Source organism: Myxocyprinus asiaticus, chromosome 42 (genome assembly GCF_019703515.2).
Source record: "Myxocyprinus asiaticus isolate MX2 ecotype Aquarium Trade chromosome 42, UBuf_Myxa_2, whole genome shotgun sequence".
NCBI classification, from domain to species: Eukaryota; Metazoa; Chordata; class Actinopteri; order Cypriniformes; family Catostomidae; genus Myxocyprinus; species Myxocyprinus asiaticus.
This window is the reverse complement of record NC_059385.1, coordinates 17,025,962-17,037,799: the sequence shown is the minus strand read 5'-3', so window position 1 is coordinate 17,037,799 and position 11,838 is coordinate 17,025,962. Positions and strand designations below refer to the sequence as shown.

General features: G+C 38.3%; 1 protein-coding gene across 1 annotated transcript in view; it reads left to right on the top strand.

Annotated features, from left to right (window-relative positions):
* Positions 1 to 388: 388 nt before the first annotated feature.
* Positions 389 to 11,838, top strand: part of LOC127432950 (metabotropic glutamate receptor 5-like) — a 36,853-nt gene continuing 25,403 nt past the window's right edge. Inside the window, exons 1-3 of the mRNA XM_051684490.1 lie at positions 389 to 469; positions 1,351 to 2,081; positions 10,729 to 10,978. Of these exons, the coding sequence (XP_051540450.1) occupies positions 1,397 to 2,081; positions 10,729 to 10,978 (935 nt within the window). The 5' untranslated portion in view covers positions 389 to 469; positions 1,351 to 1,396. The remainder of the gene's footprint in view (positions 470 to 1,350; positions 2,082 to 10,728; positions 10,979 to 11,838) is intronic.

Sequence of the window (11,838 nt, the reverse complement as noted above, 5' to 3'; positions counted from 1 at the left end):
GAGATAATTCAACCAGATGATGGCGCTGTACAACTGAAGGTAAGTGGCCAGAATTAAATATCAGTGCGACAGTCCTCGCTCGGTCGTTTGGATTTAAACGCAGGCGGTAACGCAAAAATAACACCACATTCCACTCAAATGTTCATACGCATGTTTTTCGCCTTATAAATTTAGGCTAAACTTTTAGGTGACTTTTTCCTCATTCTTTCCTCATTTATTCTTATTCTTTAAATGATAAGTACCTTACTCAGCGTTTTTCCCTTAGAGATAATAGTCTGTTAATTTTGCAAGGTTTCCATTTTAATGGACAGTGACACCTATATATATATATATATATATATATATAAAGAAAGACAACTGATATCACGTGACGCGCGCGAGAATTGTCGCTCATCGCACAAGCTCATTCACGCGCAGAGGAGACGCTCAGCTAAGAACACGAGCAATGGACCAAAATAACAACCGAAGGGTAAGTTTTATTATTGCTGTTTTTGTTGTTGTGATTTTGTTTTGATTTTCTGCGATTTCAGTGTTTTTCGGGGGGGGGGTGGCCATATACAGCATGCGCTGTATTTCACACTTTCTTTGAGGTCTAACGGTCACTCTAAATCACTCTCAAGTTTACGGTCATGTTTCTGTTGATTTGAAGGTCAAAGTGCTTTGTTTGACCATCAAGTTCTTAAATATATGTTGCACCAAAATATTAAGTAGTAGTATACTGCACCACAGCTTTATCTTCATGGCCATTTCTTGATTCATATTCACACGTTTGTAATCAAGCACGCTTACTGGATTTCAGCACCACGGACAGCACCAAAACAGAAGAGCTGCATCCCTGTAACTTTTTACACGTTTTATGTAATTACCTCATTTTTAATGAAATCAATGCTTGATTTACAGTAATGAAAGATGTTAAGGGTGAAAAGGCAATTCAAATAGTCACTGGCTGCTAATCAGTGTAAGAACATTATTTGCTGAGGATCAGTATTGTGGATAAAATAATACATGTTGCAAGATAGCAGAGAATAAAACATTGTTTTGTGCAGGTTACTGAGGTATCTCTTTTCTGACTGAAGTATGAGAAGCTGCACAGGATATCTAGTACATTTTGCACACTTCTTCATGTGCATTGAAACTATTCCCCCCCTGATCTCAAAGAGATATCTAGAGGAAGGCAGAAAAATCCTCACACTATAGAATAAGACGTTGCCCTGGCGACAGCTCATCCTTATCACGACTCTCGACAAATATGCACCTCTGTGATTCAGTGGGTGGTTGATCTCCAGGGATATTGTTCTGAAGGTTTATTAGGTTTTTTCTCCAAATTTCTTTCTCCTGTGACTCTTTCAGATGCCCCGAGGGACTACAATGTTTCAGATCTGAGAGGGCGAAGGAAATGGGGGTTTTACATTTGTTGGTGTTTATACTTCTTGGGGACAGATTGGGTCCTGCAAGACTGGACATTGTAGTGAACGGCCAGGCCAGTGAGCGCCGGGTCTTAGCCCACATTCCTGGTGACATCATCATCGGGGCACTCTTCTCCGTCCATCATCAGCCGCCGGCCGACAAGGTTCACGAGCGTAAATGCGGAGCCATACGCGAACAGTATGGTATCCAGCGGGTAGAGGCCATGATGCACACCCTGGACCGCATCAATGCAGACCCAAACATCCTGCCCAACATTACGCTGGGTTGCGAGATCAGAGACTCCTGCTGGCATTCAGCTGTTGCTCTAGAGCAAAGCATTGAGTTCATTCGAGATACCCTGGTCTCGGCGGAGGAGGAAGAGGGCATTTCCAAGTGTTCAACTGAAGGTGGAGGTACACCCATGAAAGGGAAGAAGCCCATTGTAGGACTGATCGGGCCTGGGTCCAGCTCTGTGGCCATCCAGGTTCAGAATCTCCTACAACTCTTCAACATTCCCCAGATTGCATATTCAGCCACCAGCATGGACCTCAGTGATAAGTCCTTGTATAAGTACTTCATGAGGGTGGTGCCTTCCGATGCCCAGCAAGCAAGAGCTATGGTGGACATTGTCAAAAGATACAATTGGACCTACGTATCTGCTATTCACACTGAAGGTACAGTGATCTCTCTTCTAGGGTGTATTTTAATGGAAACATATCTTTATTCACAATTATTATGGGATTTTTCAGATAGAGAGATTTTGAGAGTTCTTAGAAGTAGAGCTGTCCTGAAACTCTCTCTTTTGAACAGAAAACATTCCAAGAATTTGTTCAAAGCTTTGGGGCTTTCTGTTCTTTTCTGCACTGGTATTTCACAAAAGTCTGTACCAGAGAAAAATGTACTTCTCCACCGGCATGTAACGCCATTATTTAAAGTTCTCAAAATAAGAGATTTCCAGAGGGATTTTATGAGGAGATAGTGTTTCACTTAACCTGTTGTAGTTCACCTTTATCCACCCAGTATTATATTTTCTTACAGAACAATCTTTGTATTATTCATAGAGGAAAATGTCACATCTTGTAAGGAGCTGTATCAGTCGCTGTTCAGATGAGTTTATGAGTCAGATGTAGTCGAGATCCTCTCTTTTGCACCGGCTAAAGATTATTATGTTTCATTTATTACATTTATAATAGGTGAAAACAAGATATTACACCATTTAAACTGCATTAAGTCAAACTTTGTGTCTTATATGCACTTATTTTGATAAGTTCTACAGCTCTCAACTGTGTATTACAGAAACAGGGGCTGTTTGGCTGGAAGATCGATGACCTCACAGACAGGTGTTAATTGCCAGAGGGTAGTTAAATATGGAACCCTCCCCAGTTTTCACCCACATACAGAACAAGGAGCTGTGAAATGCTCTGTAATTTTGATTCATTTACCTGCATATTCTCAAACAAATTTGTGTGCCTGCAGCTTTGACTTTTGTGGCAAAATATTGATTACCACAAACATTTATTTTGATCTGAAAAAATCTGCGTTACAGTGGGACACTTACAATGAAAGTGAATGGGGCCAATCTGTAAACGTTAAAATACATAGTTTCAAAAGTATTGCCACAAGATGTAAAAACAAAAAAAATATGTGTGGTAACATGATTTTATTGTAATACATTTCTGCCTTTAAAGGTGTCATGACATGAGGAATCAAACTGTCCTTGATTAGAGGTCATTGTACTATATAAACATACTGTAAGTTTCAGAACTCAAAACTTCCTCCTCCCTGCAGAAAGAGCATTTGTTGAAACCAAGCTGCCAAGACGACTCATTCTCTACTTCCTCCACATTGTGATGTCACATTGTAGACATTTGCATTTGACCACCTCCACAACAACATATCAACGATTACTTTACCTTATCACTTCCATAGCCCCGCCCAGAAGTGGTGCGCAGTGAGATGGCAAGGAGAGAGCAGGTCAGTCAAGACCAGAGAGCCAATCATAACTGTGGGTGTTTCCTGTCAAGTCTTAAAGGAGAAGCAGCACCAAAACCGAGCCTTTTTGACAGAGGGTCAGAATGAGGGTATAAAATGATCATGTGTTACAAATATTTTTTTGGTGCATTTTATTTTACTAATATTATAAATGAACCTCAAGGAACATATTTAAATAATAAAAAAGGCATGTCATGACCCCTTTAAACCCTCCAAAAATTGGCCACATTCCCTTCCATTGTAAGTGCCTCACTGTAACCCCTCAATTTTTGCTTTTTTTAATGTTGAAATAATTTTTTTTGCTAATCAACATTATGCCACAAATGCTGTCAACTGAGCTAAACATGCACTGAACCCCAAATATTCCTTTAATCAGCAGATAATACCAACAGAATATGGAAAAAAATGACTGGGGATTTACTGGAGGCATTGAAATGCAAACGTTTCTTTTCAAAATAAGCCCATTCAGATAATATGTCAAACAATAGCGTATCTTCCTGCATATTTGTGTATCAATTGTTTGATCATGTTCAAGAGTGTCTTTGATGTTTGAAAAGTCCCCCACAATGATGCTTTGTATACAGCATACACAGACACACTCAGTTATTGTGTTGCTGCTGCGCTTTTGTTTTGGCCCCTTTTTGGCCTCATAATAGACCATAGAACAAATTGAAATAATTAGCTGAAAGATGATCATGATGATTATTTACATCTTTAGTTCTCTTTTTACTGTCTGTGGGCACTTCATGAATTTTCCTGGTTGAGTGAACACACTTTTTAAAGACTTCTCACTTCAGCAGTCTCTCTGTAGGAGAGAGAGAGAGAGTTCATCAAATTATCGCAATTACTGTGTTTCGTGCAAGGAGGTCATTTTAGCTCCAATTAATATTGCATCTTATGATTGACCTTTTAGCTTAAAATATTGCTTGTTTTTTACTCTCTTCGATGAAATGCCAGATGTCACACTTTTTTTTTTTTTATTATACATTAATTTTTAATCCAGCCAGATTGTTCTAGCAAGTTTTAGTGCAGCATAAGTGTGAGAATTAATTCACCGAACTGGCACAGAAGAATGGAGTGAAAGATTTGGAAAGTTTTTCCCTGAGGAGAGCAATTAGAGATGGAGTCATGCGCATTTGGAAGTGCTCTTTTAAAATCTAAAACTTCACAGACTAAAAGAATGAGATGCATTCATCTGCTGCATTTTAGCCAAAGCCATTTAGATTGTAGGACACGTATATTGTTTTAGGCACTAAGGATCCTCATAACTCACATGTCAGGAAAAATGGCATTGGATATTTCTCACACCTGCTGTCTCAGTGTCAGGATTTAGCTGGAATGCAAATAACAACCAGGGATTAAGTACTGTACTTTTCATTTGGGACACAAACATAACTCACCCCTGCCAGATTTGAACCTGCAACTTTTGAAATACCAATCCAGACCTTAAACCACTACGATATTGCCACAGTAATACTGATCTTATATTTGAACAAAGCTCCATCCTTGTGATCTTGGGGATGTTGTTTTATCCTGTTAATTCTCATTACCCAGAGCTTATAATCTCTTGTGCAATTAACATTGTTGTGTATTGATTTGGAGAAAAACAATGAAAGTAGATTTACTTGAGTGGAAATTAAATCATTGCAGCTTTATGTTTGCTTTTCATCAAGACATCTCTGCAATTGTATCAAACCGCTGAGATATACAGGTGCATCTCAATAAATTAGAATGTCATGGAAAAGTTCATTTATTTCAGTAATTCAACTCAAATTGTGAAACTCGTGTATTAAATAAATTCAGTGCACACAGACTGAAGTAGTTTAAGTCTTTGGTTCTTTTAATTGTGATGATTTTAGCTCACATTTAACAAAAACCCACCAATTCACTATCTCAAAAAATTAGAATACATCATAAGACCAATAAAAAAAACATTTTTAGTGAATTGTTGGCCTTCTGGAAAGTATGTTCATTTACTGTATATATACTCAATACTTGGTAGGGGCTCCTTTTGCTTTAATTACTGCCTCACTTCGGCGTGGCATGGAGGTGATCAGTTTGTGGCACTGCTGAGGTGGTATGGAAGCCCAGGTTTCTTTGACAGTGGCCTTCAGCTCATCTGCATTTTTTTTGGTCTCTTGTTTCTCATTTTCCTCTTGACAATACCCCATAGATTCTCTATGGGGTTCATGTCTGGTGAGTTTGCTGGCCAGTCAAGCACACCAACACCATGGTCATTTAACCAACTTTTGGTGCTTTTGGCAGTGTGGGCAGGTGCCAAATCTTGCTGGAAAATGAAATCAGCATCTTTAAAAAGCTGGTCAGCAGAAGGAAGCATGAAGTGCTCCAAAATTTCTTGGTAAACGGGTGCAGTGACTTTGGTTTTCAAAAAACACAATGGACCAACACCAGCAGATGACACCAAATCATCACAGACTGTGGAAACTTAACACTGGACTTCAAGCAACTTGGGCTATGAGCTTCTCCACCCTTCCTCCAGACTCTAGGACCTTGGTTTCCAAATGAAATACAAAACTTGCTCATCTGAAAAGAGGACTTTGGACCACTGGGCAACAGTCCAGTTCTTCTTCTCCTTAGCCCAGGTAAGACGCCTCTGATGTTGTCTGTGGTTCAGGAGTGGCTTAACAAGAGGAATACGACAACTGTAGCCAAATTCCTTGACATGTCTGTGTGTGGTGGCTCTTGATGCCTTGACCCCAGCCTCAGTCCATTCCTTGTGAAGTTCACCCAAATTCTTGAATCGATTTTGCTTGACAATCATAAGGCTGCGGTTCTCTTGGTTGGTTGTGCATCTTTTTCTTCCACACTTTTTCCTTCCACTCAACTTTCTGTTAACATGCTTGGATACAGCACTCTGTGAACAGCCAGCTTCTTTGGCAATGAATGTTTGTGGCTTACCCTCCTTGTGAAGGGTGTCAGTGATTGTCTTCTGGACAACTGTCAGATCAGCAGTCTTCCCCATGATTGTGTAGCCTAGTGAACCAAACTGAGAGACCATTTTGAAGGCTCAGGAAACCTTTGCAGGTGTTTTGAGTTGATTAGCTGATTGGCATGTCACCATATTCTAATTTTTTGAGATAGTGAATTGGTGGGTTTTTGTTAAATGTGAGCCAAAATCATCACAATTAAAAGAACCAAAGACTTAAACTACTTCAGTCTGTGTGCATTGAATTTATTTAATACACGAGTTTCAAAATTTGAGTTGAATTACTGAAATAAATGAACTTTTCCACGACATTCTAATTTATTGAGATGCACCTGTATATACTGGATCGCTGACATAACGGTAAACTGCCAGCAGGCAGGTGAAGCCACCGGAAGTGTTCAAGCGGCCATCTTGGTATGCCCAAACTGCCATAGAGCGACAATGAGTGACAGGTGAAAACACCCCCGTTTCACCGTCTCCGAGCTGTGGATACGACAGTTGCATTTTGCCCTCAAGTGACAATCCTGTTTAATGTTTAATTTGCTCGTTATGGATAATATTCGTTACGAAAGAGAAGACATACGCGGATCACAATGTCAGAGCATTCCCGTGTTCAAGCAGCAATACTGCCACAAGTTTTTATGTAAGTAGAAAAGGCTGTAATATCTGCTTGTTTTGGGGTGACAACAAGTCTCGTCCTTAAAAAAAGTCAAACCGGGATTTTTAATTTGCCTAAAATGCCTGGGATTTGCCTGTTTTCATATTAAAGCGCTCTCTATAGTCATAAATGGATGCATGACATACATTAAGTGTTTGTTTGCCATTTAAACCTAGCATATCAGTTTAATTTTAACCAGCTTTGCTTGTCTCCCTCAATCACAGCGCCCGATGCATGTGTGATAGAAGGAGAGAGAGCGCGCGCTCTTATTCACGCGACTGCGAGAAAAAGGCACTTTTTGATGAAAACATAAAACAAGTAACTCTGAATAAACACTTGGATGTTCACAATAAATATGTCTAATGATGTCTGTTTGTATCTTACCTCAGTTTCAGTGAACTTGTTTACATTCAGCTGATCTGTTCGCTGATGAAATGGTGAAGTGACGAAGAGGTGGATTTACATAACTCACTCAGGCTTTGAAAAAACAGGAAAAATTCCCGACTTTATATAAATAAATAATTACATGTGTAGGATGTTTGTGTTGTAGGGATGTACATACAGATTTCAGATATAAAATCGGTGACTGATCGACTGTTTACTCGCTGAAATGATATGATTGCCTGTTAAGGCAATAGGGACATTAGAATGTTTGGGCATAGCAATATGGTGGCGCAGTGACTTCATGAGCAAACCAGTTCTATATTATATATCAGTGTATCAAACCCACACCTCTGAAAATGTGTGAGAACTGGGAACATTCCTCACACAAAAGTAGGTGACCTGATTTTTATGTAAATTGGTGCTTTGTGAAACAGGGGCCCCGTGATCTGTTTTTCATTAGTTTGTCTTGGCATGAAAAACTGTTTACATTCCTCGTTGAATATATTCTAGAAAGCAAAGCACTGAACATAGACAATTTTATGGAATGTAAAATATTTTTTAGGGAAAAAAAATTGCAGTAAATCTGACATCCAAATTTACAATACTCTTAATTAATTTGAAGAATGAGAAATCAAGTTTCTCTTTGATCTTTTGAGCTAGATGAATATTTCAGTTCAGAAACTTGGGATGCTCAGTCCAACCTGGTCTCATAGAATCACGTTACTATACCTACATTTTTGCAAAATGATTTTACATGGATCGCTGTATGTATCCTGGCAGTTTCCTGGTGAAATGAACACTAGAGGCGATAAAAAAATTGTATTTTATTTTTTCCTATCACACAAATCACGATTAAAAAGGTAGATTATCAGTTCATACACACTTTTTTCACCCTGTTCCGCACACAATGCTATCTTATGACATCGAAACACTTTTACTATAGCACATGACTTGTAAGGCGAGATACATTTTGACATTTGCTTAACATAAACAACTACATTCACAAGCTTGTTCTAGTGTGATTAAACTGTGCAGTAGCTCAACTGATGACCGACTGGACCGGGGTATAGTCCTAAAGGGCATGTAAGTCAACACTTAAGTCGAATGTGTTACAAAAGCACCACAAAAAGATGTGGTTGCTTCAGAAATTGCATTTTTTTTTAATCTCGCATTTGATTTTTATGACACTATGGTTTAGGTTTATGGGTAGTGAGGTAGATTTTGTTGGGGGAAAAAATCACCTGTTTGGCAGTAGGACTGGGTAAATACTGTATATCGATTTTCTGATGCATAGCAATCTTCATTTGAACAATCTCAATATCGATTCTTAAAACCCAAGATCAATCTTTCACACTTGGCGCAAACCTTTACTAAAATGAGAGGAAATCACTTGCATTTGCAACCAAATTTCACACTATGTGACTAAAATGTCTATAATTAGCCACTGACTGGTAAATGTTCAGACTTCACTCACCAGTGATTGTGTAATTTACTGGGGAAGGAGTTCAGCACCGTTTTGAGAGTGGCTTGACTCGTTCTCTGTGTTTTTAAAGACGAGATCCACACAATCCAAGTCATTGAATAATGTCTCTTTTAATACCCATTCTTTTCTTTACAGTCAGTTGTTGATAAAACACAACAAAATAGAAATATTTTCTTAATCATGCATAGCACAGATAAGGTAAAGCCACTCGAGTTCTCTCTCGTTAAAATGCGCTCATTTACAGACGCTCTTTACAGAACAGCCGGTTTTCTTAAAGAGAAAGTATCGTTTTTTAGCACAAGTTCAACAAATCAATTTAAATACATGTAAACAATAAACATGTAACAAAATATAATATACAGTATGTAATATATTATATTTATTGAATTTTAAAAAGCTACCTATGTGACAGCTAAACTGTGACCACAATTATAAAAAAACTAATAAAATATAATTATTAAAATTAATTTTTAATTTTATTTAATTTTTTTACTTTTGAAATGCACCTAGTTAGAAGGTTCCCAGTGTAATTAACAGCATTATCTGGGAGAGAATGTATTTAATATTTAAGCAAAGTGGACATTATAACTGAAGTATACTCATATGAATCGATATCGGATCGAATCGAACCGAACTGAACCGGAATCGAATCTTACAGAGAGCTTGTGAATAGGAATCCAATTGGGAAATCTGTATCAATACCGAGCCCTATTTGGGAGAAATTTTTAACTCAGTTTTAGCGCCACACATTTTACTTCACATAATGTTCATGAGATCAGGATCTTTCATTCCAAAACCAGCCTGGTCTCATGAAATTTACGTGAGCATTGCAACGTTTTTGCAAAGCTGAAATTATGTGCTTCATTACACGTTTGGCTGCATTTTTCAAGTGAAATGTCAGCAGGGGGCGCCAAAACCGAGAGTAATGAGGTTGTAATCAAACATGGTCTTTAAGGTGAATTTTAAATGGAGATTTTAATAAGTAAAACATACCTCCCTAACCTAAGACTGTATCCTAAACCTAACCAATAGTGTCCAAAAAGATACAGTAAATGAGAGTTTAACAAAACAGACATCCTTACCCTAACCAACACCTAACCCTAACCAATAGTGTTTTAAAATGCAAATTCAAAATACAAAAAGAGAACACACATTAACTGAAGCAGCCATGTAATTTTGTGTCACTTCTATGCCACTTTCACATGTCTTTGGCTGGATTTGAACTGTGGCTGTTGAGCCCAAAGTCCAACACTCTATCAAGTGAGCTACCAAACAAGCTAATGACATAGGAATAAGTGTGTATATGTAGGTGGGTCTCTAATACAAGTTTAAAAAAAAAAAAACATTTCAAGTCATGCGCTAAAGTAAAAGTGTTTTGATTTCATAATATAGCGGGGGTGAGTAATAGTGCTAAAAATATGTTTTTATAAAATCTAAATCAGCAATTGTACTCGTGATTTGTGTGACAGTGATGCAACTACACAGTTGTTGTAGTGCCTCTAGTGTTCATTTCACCAGGAAACTGCAGCGAAACGTAGAAAGCGGCACGTACAAGTCAGTTTGCAAAAATTTATTTAGAGTAACGTTCATTCTATGAGACCAGGTTGTCCAAAACACAAGAAATGTGAGGAAATTTGCCAAACATTGTGGTGTTCCTGGCTTTGTGTAGTACCTCCCACTCAGCATATCCTTCCGAAAGATGCTAATGTTTAAAATGTATTTTTAATAAGGTCTTTAAACATTTCAGTCTGACCTTAACAATTGTGTGCTGCATTTCAGTACGGATTGTTTTGAGAACTTCTCATAAAGTAATGCAAAGAGGCTGTTATTGAAGAATCTCAATCTCTCAATCTTCAGGAAACTATGGTGAGAGTGGAATGGAGGCCTTCAAAGACATGGCAGCCAAGGAGGGTATCTGCATCGCCCACTCTGACAAGATCTACAGCAATGCTGGAGAGCAGAGTTTTGACCGACTTCTCGATAAGCTCAGGAGCCACCTACCCAAAGCTCGTGTGGTGGCTTGCTTCTGTGAGGGCATGACCGTACGTGGCATTCTCATGGCCATGAGACGGCGTCGCCTAGTTGGGGAGTTCCTATTGGTTGGCAGGTGAGTAACCCAAAACATGTACTCCAGAATTTATATTTAGATGCTTATTCTTGGCAATCCAAGCTTTCCAAATGGCTACAAGACAACACTCCTAAAATGATGCCTGTGAGAGGTGTCAAGCACTCTTTGTTGATGTGTAGGTGGTGTATTACAAAAGCTTACAGTACATGTATAATACTTAGTGCTGCAGAAATAACCAAGAAGCATTTTCTGGAGATACAGTGTAGAGGAGGCCAGGTTGTCACAGTTTGTACTACAGTGAATATTTCTCAGGGTGCCTTTTTTTTTTTTTTAAGTACATTTCTGTATAGCCACATACGTTTAAATATAGGCTACAAAAAAGCTTTTAATATTTACACTGTTAGTGGCCAAAAAAAAAATAATTGGGGTAAGTTGTCATTATGGGAACTTGCCATTAAAAAGCCTATTTTAAGCTATATAATGGCTTTTTAGCTAAATATTTACTAAGATATAGCCCTTGTGACAACTTCTCCTATCTTTTATATCTTCTTAACTGCCTGTTATCTTGTGTTCAAATAGTGCTTTTTACACCAAGATTGTGGGTTATAAAGTGTCACGGCTTCAGGCTATTCTGTTAGTATTTCAAGGAAACCACCTTTTAAATGTCCATCCACAACTGTTGATCATCATCTACAACTTTCTATGTGTGTGTGTGTGTGTGTGTGTGTGTGTGTGTGTGTCTGTGAGACAAAATCAAGATGGATCAAAACATGGAAACAAAGTTAATCTTTCTGTGTGCTATCACCACGGTTGTTGCTATCATCATCATCACCATCACCATCATCCTCACTATAATGATGTATAATCCAGTCCTAAAGAAAGGTATGTCATTTTTGATT